This window comes from Magnolia sinica, chromosome 7, assembly GCF_029962835.1.
Source record: "Magnolia sinica isolate HGM2019 chromosome 7, MsV1, whole genome shotgun sequence".
Taxonomy (NCBI): Eukaryota; Viridiplantae; Streptophyta; class Magnoliopsida; order Magnoliales; family Magnoliaceae; genus Magnolia; species Magnolia sinica.
Window position 1 is genome coordinate 83,689,939 of NC_080579.1, and position 21,314 is coordinate 83,711,252.

The 21,314-nt window shown below is 39.2% G+C and overlaps 2 protein-coding genes across 2 annotated transcripts in view; both read right to left on the reverse strand.

Annotated features, from left to right (window-relative positions):
* Positions 1–432: 432 nt before the first annotated feature.
* On the reverse strand, positions 433–3,019 carry LOC131251570 (protein LOW PHOTOSYNTHETIC EFFICIENCY 1, chloroplastic). Its single transcript, XM_058252341.1, has one exon. It carries the CDS (start codon positions 2,764–2,766, stop codon positions 532–534), a length of 2,235 nt encoding a protein of 744 aa, XP_058108324.1. The 5' UTR covers positions 2,767–3,019; the 3' UTR covers positions 433–531.
* Positions 3,020–8,330: 5,311 nt separating this feature from the next.
* Positions 8,331–21,314, reverse strand: part of LOC131251571 (uncharacterized) — a 121,661-nt gene continuing 108,677 nt past the window's right edge. Inside the window, exons 15-17 of the mRNA XM_058252342.1 lie at positions 15,850–15,912; positions 11,330–11,395; positions 8,331–8,713 (exon numbers count right to left, since the gene is read on the reverse strand). Of these exons, the coding sequence (XP_058108325.1) occupies positions 8,522–8,713; positions 11,330–11,395; positions 15,850–15,912 (321 nt within the window). The 3' untranslated portion in view covers positions 8,331–8,521. The remainder of the gene's footprint in view (positions 8,714–11,329; positions 11,396–15,849; positions 15,913–21,314) is intronic.

Sequence of the window (21,314 nt, forward strand, 5' to 3'; positions counted from 1 at the left end):
CTCGATTTGAAATCAGGTTGGGGTTTTCCAACCGTGTGCCAACCCGAGGACCCGGGCAACCCAACTCAACCTGACCTGAACTTGGGTTGGGTCAGTTGGGTTCAGGTTAACTTGAACCTAAGTTGCAACCATAGCTCCAGATAGAGCAATGGTCCACGTTCAATTAGAAAAGCTCACAACAATTGGATGATCGGAGGTGTAATTGTTCTATAACTTCAATTTTTTGGCATATAGGCCACCCACAAAGTGGCCCACCATATCAACAATCCCGATCACCACATGTTTGCCACATGTGTTGAGGGGGCTGAAAATACATACTCCTCATGTTAGCATGCCCTTCATGCTATTGAAAGGCTCACAATGGTCAGTTGAGTTGCAATGATTTTGTTAAGATAGTAAACATAATCAAATTCCAAATAAAACTACCAAACATATGATAATAGGCATGTTGAATTCTCAAGGGGAAATGTATACCGAACTACAAATGTTAAGGGAGAATTCCAATACGTACAGTGCTTTATGTTGATTGTATCATAGTGAATTTCTGTTATATCCTTGTGTTTGTGAAGTATAAATTTCATCTTTGTGGAACGGTTTACCTCTCCTAGGTACGTCTGCTAGTTCACAGAACTCTGACAAGACCTTTCTCGTCTTTAAACCTTTTCTCTTTTCTGCTGGCCGAGGTCCTAAAGCACTTGTATCTATACTCGCATTGTAATTCTGTGATGATTGTACAACAGCATCATAAGCCTTTGAAGAAAGACGCAGCCCCTCATTGCGAGCCCTCAAATACATCTCATACGCAAGTCTCGGCTTCGCATCTATGGCTAGAGCTTCAATCAGCATCTCGTATGTAATCTCATTCGGCGTGATGTTCTGAACTTTCATGCGGTGAAACCACTCAAATGCAGCACTGCCCATACTGTTCCGTGCACAGCCGCTTATGATCGCATTGTAGGTGACGACAGTCGGATCGTTTCCAGACGCAACCATCTCCCGGATGACTGAATCCACCTCCTCGGGCCGCCCTTGTCCAATGTAAACCGAGACAAGAATTGTGTATGCATGCAAATTCGGCTTGACACCCAACTTGCACATATGCTCCCATACCCGGAGAGCCTCATCATACATCTTCCCTTTCTCAAGGGCACTAAGCAATGCCCCATAAGAAAGGATTGTAGGTTTTTCACCTTGTTCGACCATCCTCCTAAATATTTCAACTGCAGCCGAAGTCTCTGATGCCCTGGAGCAGGCAACAAGAACTGCATTCCACTCTCTGCTTCCTGGTTTTAGGCCTTTATCTTGCATCTTATTGATCAACCTAACACCCCATCTCCAAATTCCCCTTCTGCTTGCTGCAGTAAGCAGTATATTGAAATGAGAAACAATCAGCTCATACGATAGATTATTGGGTTCTGGCCCCTTGTCCAACAAGTCCTCATAAATCTCCAATGCGGCCCACCATTTCTTCGCCTTCCCCATCAGCCATATCAAATGGTTGCAGACTGACAAGCTAATATCACTCTCTGTTTCCCTTATCCTTCTATACAACTCTTTCGCTACAAGGTAGTGGCCTTCCATGGTACACGCCCACACAAGGCGCTCGTATTCCGCTTGACCGGGCCGGAGCCCCATCTTATCCATATCGGCAAGAAGCTTTAAGGCATTGGTAGTTGAATGATCTCTTTTCACAAGCCACCTCCGCATCACCTGGTAGCAAATGCGAATCATGAAATTCTCAAGCTTAACAAGTTCATTCTCCCAATTCTCACCTGCATCTTTTCCAATCTCCCCCTTACGATACTTCTCCCTTGTTTCAACGAAGAACTGAAGCGCCCCATCTGCATCTTCCATTCTTCGATATGCAAGTAAGGCTGTTGAATACGTCACAGCAGACGGAGATAGACCCTTCTCCTGGATTTCAGCCATAATGCCAAGAGCCTCCTTTGGACGGCCTTGTTCGAGATAAACTGCCATCAAAGTGTTGTACGTTACAATGTTGGGGATGATGCCTTCCTTTTTCATATCTTCCATCACTTTATTGACTTGTCCGAATTGTTCTGATTGCTTCAGAGCACCCAAAAGACTGTTGTAGATGAAAAGGTTTGGGCCAGAAAAACCACGGGAACCCTTCTTCTTTCTTTTAAGCCATTCAACGAGAGCAATGGCTGAATCCAATTTCCTATCAATGCCGAAACCTCTAATCATCGACGAATATACAGGAAGAGGTAGCTCTTTGAAATCTTTAAGAACTTCCTCCACATCGTCAGCAGTTTTTGCACACTGCAAACTATGCGCCAATGCACGAACATCGATCTTCCCACTCTTCTCTTCACGTAATTTGCTTCTGTTTTCACAGTCTCCTCCTTCTGTATCACGACTGTCCTTGTCATTCTCAGATTCCTCTGAAAACCCACAATTCAAATTCAATGCTCCTTGTGTAATTTCAACCCCGCCCACTTCCTGCTCCAAAGCCCAAGCCGAACCAACCATTGCCCCAAAAGAGCCGCTCTTCCGGTTGTGAACAAGAACCGAGTTGGGTTTCGAGCGATCGGTAGAAAATCCATTTCGGCTATCGAGATTCCGAACCTGACGGCAATTCAGTCCGCTACGGAAGCTGCTAATTCCCATTGAATTGATTGAAACAAGTGAAAGATTGGAACCAAAGCTCCATAATTTCTTCGAAATGCAAGAACCAAGATCAAAATTCAAATTGGGTGTTGCCAAAATGTCCATTTTCGAAGGCCAGATGCTCAGAGCCTGCATTCTAGGGGGGATTTGCAAAGACCCAGAAAGCAAAATCCCATTCTAGAGAGAGAGAAAAGAACCTATTCTCATGACCAGCTTTCTATAGCAATTTTCAAAGATGAGAATAGAAGAAAGAGCAAACACCCATTTTGTTTCTTTGAAAGGAGAGATGGATTGTTCTTACCTTTTGAGATGATTGGGATGATGAGATACGGGTATTCTGTGAGAGTCTTGCTTTTGCAATTGTGCTGCGTGTCTGAAGCAGATTCTATGAGGTGGGTTTTGGAATTTGGATAGGGTGGCAACGGGCCGGGTAGTCCGCCCTGAATTAGAACGGGGCTTGGACCGATTTAGATCGGCTATTGGGCCAGCCTTGGGCCCAAGTCATTGTGGGCCAATTTCCATCCTAAAAGCACATGCATCTTGCATGAACACCATCTGTTTCATCTATCCAAGGATCTGTTTGGTTACCATAAAAAAACATATATTCGGATTGAACTTTTCCAACACGTCTCTCGAGTCAAGGTCGCCTGAATATCTATGGATGAATGGACTATTTTTCAGGGGCGCCGATTGCCTGTGCCCCTCCGCAAGTGAAGTTCCTATGGTCTGAAGCTATGTGGGCCCATATGAATACCCATAAGAAATCAATTCCGTCCATCAGTTTCTCAGGTTCACAATAGGATATGAATTCAGAAATCAAGCAGATCCAAAGCTCAAGTGGAACACACCAAATAGTAAGCTTGGGTTGCATTAAATGCAAGAGTCATCTTTGGTGTTGTCCACTTGAGCGTTGGATTTGCACGATTTTTGGGCTAATACCTTAAAATGATATGAGAAAATGGATGAACAGCGTGGATAAACTGATGTATCATGGTGGCCCCACAGGGGCTTTGGTTGGACGGGTTTGGACGTAATCCACAATGGTTTCAATTGCATATGAACAACATGGTTAGCTACAGAAAGGTTTCAACGGTAGACATTTTCATTCCTGTTATGTTTGTGTGGAGTGGTCGACTTGAGTCTTGCATCCAAGTGATTTTTGAAATCCTGTCCTGTTGTGAACTTGAGAAACTAATGGACTGAGTGGATATCTCATAGGCATTTTTGTAAGCCCCACATAGATCATAAGTATCTGTAAACATGTGGTGCACTGGTAGTTTAATATTAAGATATTTGGTACAACTGGTTATTTGAAGATGTATGGTGGTGCATGTTGGTCTCTTAAACATGTATGGTGGCATATCTAGCACATGTAATATATATGTATGTTGTTGATGTTTTAAATGTGCTAGTAACAGGGTTTGTCTATGCCATCCAAAGACCATTTGATGTCATTGAACAAATGTTGATGTCATTGACAGATGTTTGATCCCATTGAGAAAATCATAATAAATTCATATTAGTTGCAAAACTGTTTTAGATGTTTTCTTGATGACAATAGATTTTCGAGCAATGCCTACGCCATCAAAGGTCCCATCAAAGTTGCATGTAGAATTGAGTTAGTGTGCGATTGTTTTCTATTCCAGTTGTGATATATATATATATATATATATGATTTTCAAACCACAAAGCACAAGTGGTCCTTATAGACCAGCTTGTGATATTAAAAGTTCATAAATCCAGAACTTGGCGGAATTTAATGAATTCCGGATTGGATTGAAAACACATGCTAAATTGAACCAAGAACATTCTACTGTAGGATGAGGTACGCACTTACCTCATTCGTTTGATAGTCGGTGGCCACTTTTGTACTTGCAAAATGTCCAATGGTTTGTATCCTCTTGGCTTTTCTCTTCCATTTCATCTTCTTAGGTGACTGCCAAGGATGGAAAGCTTCACACATTTTTTAGCATATGGAGAAAGTTCAAGAATATTTAATTTACAGGCTTTTAGTTTTCCTCTCTCATTGTAAAACCAAATCCTACCATGATTTACTTTTCTTTTAATGTTATGCTAATAATAATGATACTAATAATTTTTAAATTGATTAGCCTTAAGTGACTCGGATTTTTAAGTTTTCTTAAAAGACGGGAAATGCACACTTTCAAGCATGAGTGCAGACCCGTTTCATGTGCATGGTTTTGTCATGTGAAGGAAAATATAATAAGGATTTTGAGCTCCCCACTTATGACTATCAGCTTGGGCTTAGTGTGGTCCACTAATGCTTGGCTTCTTTATTATAGAGCTTGAAAATTTGGCCTAGGTTATAATGTAGGCCTAAAAATAAGGTCTAGGCTGAGTCCAAACCAGTTTGGATGCATGCCGGGCCTTAACATAGTGTTATAAAGTCTACATCTATACGTCTAAGGTCAGCCTGCAACCTAAAGAAAAGATCAATGGTCTAGATTAAGGTGGCTTAGGCCATGACTTGTTTATATCTACTAAGCAAGTAAGCATGAGGTGTTTACCAAAGTGGATTTCCAAAGTGGATTTTAAGGAATTATTTTAACATTTGGAACTATCTACATTATTTCACTCTGGAATAGGAAGTAAAGATAGAATATATAATATGTAACACACGTGAAGAGCTTAAGATGATGAGTGGCATATGTAACACTTGTATTGTTTATTTTTTTTAAAAAAATTTATTTATTATGTGCACATTGACATATGCATCACACCTATGGCACTTGAAATTTGAGAGTGGCTTACCTTGTACATTTGGGGTGCTTGAATATGGACATTACATGTGGCACATCTGACGCATGATCATGGAACAATGTATTCCTTAATTTACTAAAATAGTGAAAAGGCTTTAGGCATTTGTTTCACTTTCTACACAAGTATATATACTATCCTTATTTTATTCCAACTAAGGAAGATACCCTTTCTATTTTTCTAAGTTTTCATATATAAATGGGTTAAATAAATCATGAAACAGATCCAAAAACAAATTTATGCCGTCCATCCATTTTTCCGGATGATTTTAGAGCATGAGCCTAAAAAGAAGAAGATCCAATTCTCAGGTGGACCATACCATAGGAAATAGGGGTCATTAATCATTAATGAGCCACAAGTTTTATGTGATCATATCAATAGGTTGGATGGAAAATAAACATTATGGGCCTTAGGAAGTTTTTAACAGTAGAACATTCAATCACCACTGTTTCCTATAGCATTGTCCACCTGAGAATTGGATCTCCTTCATTTTTAGAATCATGTTTTAAAATGATCCGATAAAACAGATGGACGGAGTGGATGTAGAATACATGCATCAAGGTGGGCCTCACAGTAAGGGCCACACTGTCTTGGGTGAGGCCGGGGCCGCACCTAATCCACTTTCCAAAGTTAATCCATTGCAACTGTAATGGGCATAGATAGGCAGCAGCCTGGTGGTGAAGCCCTGAAGCCCAACAGGACAGCCTTGCCCATTGATCGTCCTAATTTCATTCGTTTCATCTGAGCCAGTCGATTTCGGTCCTTTATTTTTGCCCTTTTTCGAGACAGAGAGAGGCTGGCTAAATAGTGGGACCCATGTAGATTGGGCGTCGCCCCAAAATTAAATCGTTTAGATGATCTTGACCTCAGATTAATGGCCATTTGGGCCATCGACTTTTTCTGCTTTAATCCATCCATTCGCTATCTAGCATCAAGACGATCCTGACCTCAGATTAGTCGACATTTGTTCGATGGATTTGGGCCACTGACTAAATTCTGCTTTAATCCATCCATTCAATGTATAGCAGCAACTTCAAATGTTCTGTGCACTTATTAGCTATGACTCATCTATGGTTGGGCCCACTCTTTGGAAAGTTTTAGTTTGAGGTATATTATGCCACGTGTACTTTTTTATTTATTATTTTTTTCATAAATGTGCGGATGAAGATGTGTTTGGAACATCACACGCTGCCAGAACATGTTAGTTTTTCTACACATTGTACATGTGGCAAACATGCGATTCAAATTTAGCCGTCCAAATCCTTGTCCCAATGTAGATGGATCATAACCTCCAAATCAGATTTGATTCAACGATCCTAACCTCTAATTAATTGAATTCTAACCAAAAAAAACTATTGATTTTAGCCGTCCATTATATTTCAACCAAACATTTCTATGCAGTTTGGATATCAGCCCTATGCAATTTCCTGTTTATGACAATGTAAATGGGGCCCGATTTCAAAGGTTTAATTAAAGTTACACGCTTGCCACTGTACAATTCCTGCGTGCATGCATATGATCCATCCAACTCTGTCGGAGTATCAAAATTCACCTCTGGAAAATACCCAAAATATTGGTAGGGTGATAGTCTACCACCACTTTTAAGATGGTGGCAGCTAGAGCTGTACACGAACCGAGTTAGCTCGGTTAACTCGCTCAACTTAACTCGAAAAAGCTCAATTCGACTCAGTTTGAAACTGAGTTCGAGCCAAGTCAAGCTGATTTTTGGAGCTTGAAAAATTTTTGGAGCCGAGTTTGAGCTTGTCCGAGCTCGAATCAGGTCAGTGACTTAGTTATTTTGATATTGACGCTGCTCACCAAGTGTTTGATGAAATGGCTCAACAAAGTGTAATTTCGGGTGCATACATTCGCCATGGGTGCCTGGTGGCGCTGAAGGTATGGATACATAACAAATCACTACAAAAAAAAAAAAAAAAAAAAAAAGAAACTTTACATGATAAAACTCCATCTTGATTTTGACACTGGCGGCCGAGTGTTTGATGAAATACTTGTAAATTGTTGCTGCTCTTTTGCATATGGTGAGAAATTGAAGGTGCACTCTATGCGTTTGAGAAAATGTCCCACAGGCTCGAACTGGCCCGATCTACTGACTGAACTGAGCCGAGCTGAGCTGACCAATTAGGCTCGAGGAGGATTGAGCCGAGCCAAGTTCAAGCTGAGGTCCGACTCTGGCTGTGCCAAGCTCAACTTGGTTCTACTCGTGTACCGGCAGCTCATTCATATGACGTCCAGAACACATGGATGTCGATCTAGAATCACAGGGCCCTTGTTAATTGAGCAATCCTATCCGTCCAAGCAATGGTTATCAAATGCACAACTAGATATTAAAGATCAGCAGTCCAATTTTCAATGGCAGGATCAATGAATTAAAATCGTCCAATCAGTGTGATTACTAGTCCATGATCGATCCACATTGTTCTCCAATATTCAGATCGCCTCAGATTATTCTAAATATGACCAGGTGGGCCATTTTAGTAAATCCTAGCAGAGTACGATACACCCGGCAACGATTACCAAATCCAAGCCATTCAAATCATGGCACCCTCTGTACATGGATCAGAATCCAAAAATTCAAAGTCAAAAGTTATCCTAACCGTCGATCTGGTGATCATCAAACAGCCGGTTGAATTGCAAACCAACACTGTCCAAATTCAATCAATGTACTTCTTCCACTTGGGATTATTCATGGCAAGGTTTGCTAACAATCAGGGCAGTCCATTCATCAGGTTGGCCAGTTTATGAACAAGATGGACAGCTAAAATAACTAGTTTAAGCCATCCAAGTTGTTTTGTACAATGGCAAACCACAAACATGAATAGTGATCTTGACTGTTCATATGGTGGGCCACACTGATTGACAATTCTGACCATCCAAATGTTAACTTTTCAAGTTGAATGGTCTGTATGGAAACCACGATCCAATCCGTTTGATTTTTGATATATGGCCCATCCATGTGGTGTGCTACAAAATCAACGGTCCTAACAGGCACAACATTTACAAGATATGATTTGGAGGCAGTTCTCATATATTCTATTGTAAACATCAAAGAAATAACATATGGTTCCGACAGACTGAATTCTACTGCATCACATTAACTTCTGCTCTTCCTGTTGTGTGAGAGTTCGGCCTCCAACCGCTTGATTTCTTCTTTCATTTCTCGCAACGTCGCCCTTGATTGTTCTTCACTCGCACTTCCACTTAGAAGGCTGAACAGATGCTTCAAGCAAGACAAGTACTCTGTTTTCGCTTCCGGGGAATTTAACAAGAAGCTAGGTATTCCAGGCTGTGGAGAAAAAGCCACATCGTTACAGTTGAATTCCGGAATTCCCTTTAAAAGCTATTAATTTCTAAGGCATGCTATTTTGAACTACCATGGTTGATGGATACATCCATTTCTACTTTACAATAGTATAAGTGAATTCGTTGATTTTTACACCGACCTTGATTGCATTATCTATAGTCGAATATGAAAGAATGCCTGTGTGAACCAAGGAGGGTGTACTATATCAATTCCATCATTTTTATTTTTATTTTTATTTTTATTTTTGGCTCTTTTAAAAAAGGGTTCATTGCAGAAACGTCCCCTTAGTTATATGACCATCCCACATACATCCCCCTCTGTAACCCTTTGTTAGGAGCCTTTAAAGAATCTGCACTAGACCAAATGCCGCCACGAGGTAAATAGGCATTAGTGTTTATAGATGGCCTCCACCTTGTCTAGCAGGGCCATGCCCAAAAGAATATGTTGATCCAATCATCAGGTTGGTCACGCCGTAGAAAAATGCACCGCCAAAAAACTTCCAAATTCACGTGTTGGCCCATTTGATGGTTGGATTGGCCTGATCTTCGGGCATCCCATTTTCATGGTGGGTAAACCTAGTGGAAAGGTTTGGATGACATACACCATGGTGGACACCATACATGATCACAACTAGTTGCCTATGAGATTGGTAAAACGGTCATTTGCTCAAAGATAACGATGCTAAGGGATCATGTGGCATAGTTGTCAAAAGCTAACAATTTACAATTCACGATATGAGTTGGATCTTAGGCAAAAAATTTTGAATCCCTTTTTGGATGAATCCTATGATTCTAAAATTTTGAATCCCACTATTACAATTTGATTACTGGTTAACCATTTACAGTATACTTGTTCTCTTCTTTTTAAAAGCAAACATTTGTTTTAGAATAGTCCAAACACATGCAGTGACTCTACTCAATCATAGTGCATTCATGTAATTTCTTTTGGAAAGAAGGGATCTAGCGAAACAAGGTTTTTGCAAATAAAAAAGCCACAATTATAGGGTCCTTATGCTTCAGGAAAAGTAAAAGGTCCTGATGCCGCCGGATGAAGTGGGGACCATGGTCCAATGATCAGGGACCCCACTTCACAACAATGAAGGAGATGTTAAGCAAAACAATCCATTTGCTTCATGTTCATCCTTGCTTAAATACCATGCTAAAAAAAATATAAAACAAACCATGGAGTCATAAGATGAGGCAAAACAAGAATTGAAACAATGCTGCATTCAGCTCAATAGATGAGCTGAAAAAAAGAAGAGAAAAAGGCCATTATGAAATGCTCAGGAAGAAAGTTTGTACAGTATCATTCAAATTACAGTTTGTAGTCTAGTGATCCAATAGTTTATGTTGAGGGGCTCCATGTGAATGGCCCATGCAACAAGAGTTGCAGAGAAAAAATATCAACCTTCAATAGGTGCCAACATAGACGGTTAAGAAAACATACAGCAGCAGTTCACATGGAAAAAAAATAAAAATAAAAAGCAAGTTACCTATTCGCTTGAAGCCTGTCATATCAATGGCTTGGATTACTAAACCACGGGCCCGCCCCACTCGTACAAACTAACAACCAACGTTCTAGTAATCACCGGTATTATTAATAATATAGGGAATAATATCTATATTGCCTGATTGGTGATACAGATACCACTAGAAATGCTGATTTTTCCAGGTATCGGTGACATATTGCAAATGCATTGATACTATATCGTATCGCCAAAATCATCTTGCCAGTTTCCATTTATAGTCTCCCTTGTATAAACTGTATCCATGATATTATTGTCAATAGAACTCAAGAAGGGGGAAAATGTGAGTAAATACTGTGAAAATTAGAACAAATTCAGAAAAAAAATATACAATTGTTTTTTGTTTGTTTGTTTGTTTGTTTTTTCTTTTCTTTTTTTGAGTTAGGGAGTGGATTTCAATCACTCTTTAATTTTTGTGAATCAAATCCCTCATTTGTGGGAAAAAAATCAACACTCAAAAGCGCCAATGGGCCAAAACACAAAAGGTAAGAAATTTTTGAAAAATGGTTTTTATTTGTAGATTTTGTTATGGATTTCATTACAAATCCATGTCCATGCATGATCATGCATAGACATGGATTTGAGTTGAAAAATTCAACATTTGGGAGGTGGAAATAAATCCTAATTTTCTCTAATTTCTTCCCTAAAATTGTTAAATAATGAGTGGATTTTTTGTATGTTGATGAGAGGTGGCCAATCTCTTGACTCACCAAAAGCTTTCCATATTTTGATTTTTTTTAATAAATTATTTAAAAAATAAAAAATCTATTTTATTGTACAAAAAAATGACACTATTTCATGTAAAACATACTGTTGATGAGTGATGTGTTGCATTTTTATTGAAAATTATTTTTGAACTTTTAAAAATTATGAACAAAATTGTTTACTTTTAAAAAATATTAATGTTATTTCTCCATGTTTCCCGAAGTTAACCATACATTTCGAAGCATTGGCAATACCGATACATGTAATGATACATATACTATGAACAGGGGAGAGAGAGAGAGAGAGGAAGGGGGGGGGGGGGGGAGGGCTAGATTTCAAAACCAAGTGTGTCTTCTTATTTTAAATACCTCCTTGAAGATTGAAATACATTGCCGTAAAGCACGCTCAGCCTCTGGTTCAATCTCATGTGCTTCCTGAATTATCAAGCACATAAAAAATTATTTGCAATAAATCCAAATGCAGCTTAGCACTTCAATCAAGCAAGATAAAATCAAGGACAAGCCCTGAAATGCACTTTTTTTAGTGCTGTAAATGCATTAAAAAAGTGAAAATATTTCAGATTAAATTTTGTTAAGATAATTTATTTTTATTCTGTTTGAAGGGCCTAAAGGAGGATGATAGGAACCCCCGAAAGGACTTGGTCAAGGCAATGAGAAGGGTGGACTTGTATGCTTATATAGGGCCTTAGAAACAATTGGCAAAACAAGGTTCATAAAGTCAACCCCAAATAGCTGAGACAAGGCTCCTACAGGCTAAAATAGCTAATGACCAACATGGAATGGAAAACACTTGCATACCTTGCATAATTACCTACCAAGACGACTTTCTCCCGTCCATCAGGTACACCATCCCTTGTTTGGCCTTGATCCAAACATCAGGCTAACTCAACACTTAGGTGAGCCACCCCATAGGAAACAATATAAAATTATACCTAATACCTGTGAAAATGGCCCACCTAAGCTTTGGAGGTGATTTTTGGTCCTCATGAGGCACATTAGATGAATGATTAGATGTTAGTGATGGTGGCCCTACACAAAACTAATGGTGGGTGTGCCCATCCCAATTATTTCCTACTGTGTGGCCTACCTGAGTTTTGGGTTCCCTGGTGAAAATTTGAGGCAGCTTACCTAATGGAAGGGGTGGATCTCATGTAAGTTCCACCCATGTGGCCCTTAGCGAAAGACCCACATGATGTAGGCCAGTGTATTCCACATGCAATCACAGACTTTCAAAGGTATTTTGGTTATTTCACACCCAAATGGTGCTTTTCTTTATGGTCAAATAACTTGAAACATGTCTCCTAAAGTGTTTTAGGTAAAATTATTTGAAAAAATTTCAAAAGATGCCATCTTCAAAATGTCGCTATATTTTCTAAAGCTATAAATTAGCATGAACCAATGGTTCAAATTTCAACACAGCCTATCAACATTTTTAGTATAACATGAATTTTCAAGTTGGTTTACCAATTGAAAACTTCACCAAGAATCCAATTGAACCCAAGCCTGGTTAAGAAATGGTTGACATCAAGTGGGGAGGCATTCATACAATTTTTGCCAGGAAATCATGAGAAATCATGTTTCTAATATGATTGATAAAACATTATTGTAAAGATTACCAAAATAGTTGTACAAGACGACATTGACACTGATGAAAAAGAAGACGATGAACTAATGACCAACATGATAGTTATATGTTTTGAGATTCTTGGTTTGTTTTTTGATGATTATATTTTTTCATAATCCATCACCAGATAAGTCTTCAGCTCATGCAATAAAGGGTTGCTTGTAAGAAATGCTGTAGTTAATAACAAGATTTTGGGAGCACTACCCTATAAAAAATGTGTGGGTGTTGAGGGAGATTTGGCATGATTGATCATTTTGTACTGCATCGTTCTCCTGATGCTGTGTTGTGGAACAAGTTCTTGATGTTCTACATACAATCGAGGTTTTGATGCTGTATCAGACAGGTTATGAGATACATGTAAAGTGTAGCATCGGCAATGTATTTGCATTTCAAACATAAAGATCCATTACCATGTATAAGGGTCCTTGCAGTGTGATGAGTCACAAAATAATCCTTATCAAGAATGGTGATATGCACAAAAAGCTTGCAGATTGGGTACTCCAAGAGTTCTCCAAAGTGTGACTAAGGAAGCAAAATTTTAGACTGGTCAATTGGGTCAATGATGGTTCCTCTTGGTGTTGAGATGTTGGAAGACATTGTGTGCACAGATGAGTCACTTGTTCTTGATGTTAGGGACCTTTCTCTGGTAGTTGATGGACCATCAAAATCAAAATATCTTCAATGGCTACGTTTAAAGAACCAGAAGGAAGCATCATCAACCAGATGAGGTTAGTATAAATAAATCTACGTGTGGAGCGATGAAATAAACATCAGTAGAACATGGGCCCAAGATCTTGAATAAAGGTTAGTTATTTCTCAAAGAAAAAAAAAGGAGGGAGCTTGGTGTCTCCCCTACCTCAACAACCTTCTGGATTGTGATATCGGAATAGTGACTGAAAACTGAAAAGAACCACAAATTTATAGCAAGAAAACACATGGCTCCAGTCCTCTCTCTTTCTCTCCCGCTCTCCCTGAATTTGCAATGATTTCCTCCATAAAGCTCCCTATCAAGCTTCTAGGCTTGTTGGGAGCCTAAGCCTCCCTCCCTCCTTTTTCTCCCTCTTATTCAATATCTACACACATCATAAAGGTGTTATTGTGCTATGAATCTGCCATTCTATTCACTCTTTACATCATCTTATCACATCATAAAGGTGTGGTCTTGCTACAATCTGCAGTTCTTTTCACTCTCTACAACAGGTAGAGTCAAGGTATTCCGTAACGGCTGTTATGGTTTTTTTTTTTTTTTTAATTGAAAAAAAATCAAAATATCTGTATCGACCCTGTAATGGACCGTTACGGGGGCCATTACGGCCTTTACGGGGGGTGTAATGGGCTATTACAGGGGCTATAACGGCCTTTATGGGTCATTTTTTCTGTACTGGCCGTTATGGCCTTTACGACCCTATAACGTGTATGGTTGCTACCAGTACTTTTATGTAACGGCCTTCACAACACACCATGGGTAGAGTAATAAAAGTTTCACCCCCTCCCCCAAATCCCTTCATATCAAGCATGGCTCAGGCTTGCTTCTCAAAGTTGAACCCTAGCTTAAGGTTCAAACCCTTCTCAGTAGGCTAGTGCTCGAAAATTAGAGTTATCAATAATCAAGATGGACTCAAGCATTCCTATCAAGGTGTTCCGTATCGGTTGCAATACGGTTGTAAAGGCCAATACGTAAAGTTAACAACCGTAAGCATTATGCGATATGAGGGTAAAATGGGGTAGTTGGACTTTTGAGACTGTAAAGGCCGTTAAAGGGCATAACGACAGTTATCCCTGTAACAGTTGAAAAACGACCACTTTTTTATATTTAAATCCATTTTCATCTCATTTTCCTACTTTTCTTATTCCAAAAACTTTCCCAGATCATTCTACAATAGATTTTGACCACTAATACTATAGTTTTTATGATTAAAATAGTAGATTGAAGTGATTTGGACAAATAGAAGCTCTGAGGGCCATTTTTAAAAACATGGAAAAAGTAGTATTTATGCCTTTTTTTTGTCCCGATTTCTAGTTCTAATGCTTAATTGTGATGTGTAAACATTAGAGACACATTACCACGATCATAAATTCACCAGATAGCCCAATACAACTCTCTCGCCAAAAAGTGGACTGTTACGCTACCATAAACATGTTCAAAACAAAAAATAAATACATATTTAGAATTTTTACATTATTCTAGATTTTTTAGATATTTTTTTCTGGAATTTTTGGGCCAAAAAAAAAAAAAAAACCATTACTGGGGTTGTCATAGTCGTTATACCCCTGTATCAGCTAATACTCGTATTCGTAATGTTGGTGACCATTACGACCACCATTACCAATACATAATACCTTAATGCCTATACTTGACCCGTTGCCACCCATAACCATACGTGCCTCCACATGTAACATGGCATGCATGGGTAAGATTCCTATTATGGTAGTTTTTGCAATATTAAGAAAATAGTGGTGACTCTTTCACCGTACACGCATAGTTCTACACCAGTTGAGACTGATTTGAACTGTCCAAATCGTGGACCCAACTATGGATGGAGCATAATCAAAAAATTGCACAGAGAAGATAATATTAAACATATCAGTTTTCCTTTTGAATTTAGACTACTCTCTATTTTACTTTTAACCATCCATTTGATAGACATTAATTGGATGGTTAGGGTTGCCTGATCAATGTGATTTTATCGATATGCTCTGTACAATATGCGACCCACAATTTGGATAGTCCGGATGTGAGGATGAGTCAACACCATTTTTTAAATGGTGCAACACTAAGATAGGAATCTAGCCTGGCATACAAATGAACCATTTGAGCCATTCATCATATAGGCCCTGCCATGTAGATTCCTGGCACAAAAATCAGGCAAACCCACTAATTGGGTGAGCCAGTGAACAAAACAAAATGGAAAGCTGAACTAAGTTTCTGTGCATTTGTTTTGTACACTGTGGCTCAACCTAATTTATGGGCAGGGCATTTACATGATGGGACCCACCCAATGGATCCTTGGACATTCCACGCGTTTGCCACATGGGTATGGAGGTGAGAATGCGGACTGGGATGCACACATGTAGTATTTGCAAGCCTCATGCAAGCATCTCTGAACCATATGCTCCACCCAAAAGAAAAAAGGAAAGATGATAAGATCTGAACAGAGAGTTCCAATGCATCTCTTACTTATTTTGGAATGGTATTTTAGGTAAGTATTGGTGAGTTACAGAACATGAAGCTGAGAAAACTGACCGTTGGCTCCTCTAATTCAAGCTTTGTGATTTCCACAAGTGCCAATGCGTCTAGTGATTGCAACTGCGTGCACATAAATCCATCAAACATGAAAAGCAACAATTGCAGAACTGACAGTAACTATGCATCTTCTACATCAAAATTTTTTATTCACTATCAAAGCATATAACAGGTTTGATATGAAGAAATCGAAAGCAAATAAGCTTGTGATTTATTTGAAGTTAAGATCCATTTATTGATTTCAAAGAGACTAAGTGGAGTACTGAAATGTTATTAAGGTAAACCAAAGATTCAGAAGAAAAACCTTTTAAATGGCATGGAAGCTTCAAATGCCATATAAGAGTTTGGGTACACTATCACATAAAACACCAGGGAAAGAAAGTAAAAACATGAACTGTTAAAAAAAAGTACCAATCCCCTTGTAACATTGATAACCTAAAATGCTACGTAGGTCTCCAGATAGACTATAGAAGCTCAGACTGAAAAATTGCGGAACTAAAATTCCTTATGGAAACATTACAAGCTCTAATAGTACCGTTTTCCTCGTGAAACATCGCCATGAAACATCGCCAAAAATTTTATAACTTAGTGTCATATTTACAAGAAATCCAAATCAGGCTATTGGTTAGTGAATCCAATGCATAAGCACATTTGAATCAAACAAGAAGTGTGGAACTCGAGAATCAGCATATATAAGTGTCTGGACTTGGTAACAAATATCTTTTCTAGTACTGAGTGAAACAATTCTAAATAATCATCATTTTCCTTAACAATAGATGCATTTACTTTATAACATTTAAGCCTATGAATGTACCTTGGTTGTAATAACAAAATTTATTAACAGATCAGCTTATAAGAATAGAGACTGGGTAATCATCTGCCCTCTTACATGTTGGATAGTTTGCACTAAAATTTGGGTAGTACAATAGTAGAAATTTGTACTGTTGTATTACCTAAAGTAGAAAAATTGGGTCCACTATCAATCATGGTGGGCATAAATATTGGCACCCTAGAATCATCCTCCAACCACCTTTTAGCTTGAAAGACTATCTGTATCCACAAGAGATGCATCAAGACATAAATGTTCAGAAATCTTGCTGAAATCGATGATGGGGCTGGAGAATGGAAGGATATTCCAAGGTGAAGGAATCCTAAGGGTGGCGCTGGTCCATTCTCAGTGTCCGTTGCTGGATGACCCTTCTTGGAAGCCGAGGATGCTGCATCCCTATCTGCAAAATATGGCAAGATCCAGGAAATGGTGATTCCTCATCACAGGAACTTTGGAGCCCTTAGGACATGTTTGGAGACCATGGATTCCATGTGAAACAATGGAAAAGAAAAAGGGTTTTCCTTTGATGTGACAATCTGTGTAGTTTGGATAGCAAAGGGTGTATTCCACCAAGCAATCATTACACTTTCCCATAATTTGGATTCTTGGCACAAGAAACTAGGTGACTATTGTGAGAGAGGAATATGAGATTTCCACTTGATATCCAAACAAGAACTCAAAATTGGAACCCATGTTTCAATAATTCTCATGTAAATCATCATTAGATAATTATCGCCTTTTCCTTTCTTTTGCCTTGGATTCCACATGAACAGACATGTTGTTAGAAGATTTGGGTTTTGTGCATTTCCACTCTCTGGATAATGTTCAGAAGGCAATCAATGTATTGAATGGAAAGAAGGTGGCAAGGTGGAAACTGATGATGAACTTAGTCAAAAATGTTGTTCCTCTGCAATAAGTTGTTTCAGCATCCACGGATGATATGGAGAAGAAACAGGGGAGCTATGCTCCTATGTCCACAAGAAAAGGGGAGGCATATTTTACAGCAGGCTTGAGCAATACCTTTGTCAGGTCTCAGTGGGGGAGATCTGGGGACACCGATAGTGTCCCTGGGAAGGGAGTTCTGCACCTTTTATTGGTCCCTTTAGCCTGGAAGGAATCATCAGAGAGAAGACTCCAGATAGTTGTGAATAATGCCATCACCATTGAAAGGAGCCTGCTGTGGTTTTGCCTTGTCAGGAAACTAATTTTGGCAAGGTCTCCACCAGCAACATTGCAGTCTCGGTGAAGGAAATTGGGCAATCATCGACTCTGACCGATGTAAGGAAGCTGGATTAATGTTTCTGTTGTGTGCTATTTAGGTTACTTCTGTTTTTTTTTTTTTTCATTAAAATATATTAAATAAAAACATTGGTTTTTATTAATCAGCACTAAAAAAGCATTAAAGATTCATGGGCTATGGATTTGATCCATTGTTGTTTAAGGTAGATTAGGCTTTAAAAAAAAATAATTTCATCTGGTTTCACTATTCTAATTTTCTTTTAGAACTTTTTTTTTTGTTTTTTTTTGTTTTTTTGTTTTTTGGTTTTTTTTTTTTTTTTTTGTATGACCTTCTAGATTATAAAACAGCTGGGGATATTGTGTTGTTCCTTGGATGTTTACTGAAATGATGGGTAGATAAATGGTTTTTATTTTTCAATTTTCAGATTCTTTAAGATTTTTCTCAAAGACAAAGGGAGTCCAGACAGCTCAGCCAGTTCGTATCAAGTCTACAAGTAGATTTGGTTTGGGTCATGACCTAGTCGATTTCAAATGCCTAGTATTAGAACATTGCATGTAGTCTAGCCATGATAAACCTTTTAAAGAAATTTGACGGTTCACCTATGTTTCCATCAAGGAGGGGAATGGAATAACAATGGAATCTAACCAAAGAAAAATACAAAAAAGGATGTTGACAACAAAATGTGAGAGACCAAAAAGAAAAACAGTCTCAAAGGAGATGGCATGATAACTAGTGGATTGAGTAATAGCAAGTCAGATGTCAAGTGGAAAAAATGGCAGAGGCAATATAATATTGTCAGCAGTGATTGTAGTATTGACAACATTGGCCTATAATATTGGTATCGTACCCTTCTGATATGAAGCTACCAAGGAGTTGTAAAACTCAATATATCCTCAATATCATGATATATGGCAAAGTATTGTCCTATGCCATCGGTAAAGTTCCCTTGTATCGTCAATAAGTGATATATGTATTGATGATACTCCGACAAGTTTGCAACTTTTGAGTAATTTCTAAATGACTGGGTATCATCCATCACTCCCTAATTGAGTATCACAGTTTTTCTCATGAGTTATATGATACTCAGCTGTCTATGACACTTGATATGCATGCACTTCGAAATTGTACACGTGGCAGATATTAACTCAAACAAAACCGACTAGATTGCGCAGCCCACTGCCACGAGGCCCAAATCAGAATCCAAAGATCAGATTGGTTGAACAATCCTAACCTTTGATTCATGAACACTTGTGTGTGGAAATAGGGACTTCTGGATATATTTCACTTTTAACTGTCCGACAAAAGTCACTTAATTTCTGGTTAATGATACATCTACAGTGGCTACTGAAATTTGCACAGGTTCATCAACTACTTTCTTTTTTTGGAAAGATGACGAGATTTTATTAAAAAAGCAAAAGCAAAAGGAAAGACAACTACAAAGGGCACCGACGAGGCGACAAGACTACAGCCCAAGAAAGACCCAATTACAACTCCTTAACTTGGGTTCACAAGCAGCCCATTCAATGACCAACGATCCAGCCCTTTGAGAAGTGCCTTCGACGGATTTGGAAACGTCATTGAAGCGTTTCTTTCTTCCCAAATGGTAGCAAGGACATTCTCCATAGTGCTTTCTTCTCTTTCCCAAGGCCCACCCCATGCCAAGCAATCAAAAGAAGGTCCACCGATTCTGCGGCTATCCACACCACCTGAAAACGTCCCAGAATATCTGCCCAAATCTGCCCCACAAAAGGACAATGCAGAAAAAAGGTGGTCCATCGTCTCCTTGTTGTGCATACACAAAATGCAAATATTAGGGATCACCATTGATCTTTTATGGAGTTTGTTAATGGTAAGGACTCTCTTCCTTCCCACCAGCCAACCGAAAGCAGCTATCTTTGGAAGAACATTATATCACCAAATAAGCTTGTTAAACAATGTCGCCCCTTGTCAGCCTCCATCTCGCAAGCGAGAGTAGAAAGATTTGACCGAGAATGATCCCGATTTTTCTAGCTTCCATGACATTGTCCTGATTAGAAGGAGATGGAGCAAAAAGATGAATATGATCCAAAAGGGCCACAAATTCGTCAACTTTCTTGTTAGGAAGAAATTGCCTACACAGGGGCTCCCAAACCACCACTCCTCCAATATGGGAAAAGTAATCCTCTATCGCAATAGAAGGAAGAAGAGACAAACGAAAAATACTAGGAAATTCATCTTTCAAAGGCAAGGACCCCACTCAAGCATCTTCCCAAAATTGGATTTTTTCACTGTTCCCCAACGAAAAGCTAACCCCTTTCAACAAAGGCAGCTTCACTATCCTCTCCACAATGCCGACGGCTTATAAACTAATGCATCCCTAGTCCACCAACCCCGTTCGAAGACCCATATTTGCCTTTTATGACTTCTTTCGAAAGCACCCCCTTCTTCCTCCCCAAACCTCTAAAGCCACTTACCAAGCAGCGCAATATTTGTGGACTTGAGATCTTTGACACTTGCCCCTCCCTCGTCATAGGACTCATAGACCCCATCCCAACTTAGTAAATGGATGGAATTTCTTTTTTTGTCTTCCTTCCCTTGCCATAAGAAATCCCTTCTGAGCTTCTCAAGCCTTTAGATAACTGAAGCCGGGCATTTGAAAAGTGACAAAAAATAAGAAGATTAAATAGAGCTGCTTTGATAAGCATGATGCGGCCTCCAAGCGGGAGATAACGGTTTTTCCATCAAGCAAGTTTCCTCTCAAATCTTCCCACCACCTTGTCCCAAAGGTGTTTAGCTGGTTTCCCAACACAAAAGGCAACCCACAAACGAAGTTGGGGCACACCCAAAGACATCGGCTAACTGCTCCACATTGGCCGCCTCCATCTGCACCCCAAACATCTTGCTTTTAACTATATTGACCTTTAGGCCTGAAAGTGCCTCAAAGCACTAGATGAGAGTTCTCAACTTGTCCACCATTTCAGGAGACGCATCGCAAAAGAGGAGGATGTCGTTAGCAAATTGCAGATGACAGACGGGGAAAGGCATCCCCTCCACCTTAAAGCTGCTTATAAATCACTCCTCTTACCCCTTAGAGGAGTGAGAAAAAGAAATACCTCTACCACCATGAGAAAAAGAAGAGATGGAGGATCTCCTTGACAAGGCCCCTATAACTTTTGAAGAAACCTTTTGGCGAGCCATTAAGAAGAACCAAGACATTCTATTATCCATTTCCTCCATTTCCTCCCACACCCCATCCAGAGCATTATATAATCAAGAAAGCTCTAATTGACATGATCGTAAGCTTTCTCTATATCCAATTTGCACACAATTCCTTTTGATCCCCTTTTGTGCATAGAATCAACGTACACATGAGCGATTAATGCACAATCAAGAATTTGCCGACCCGGGACAAAAGCA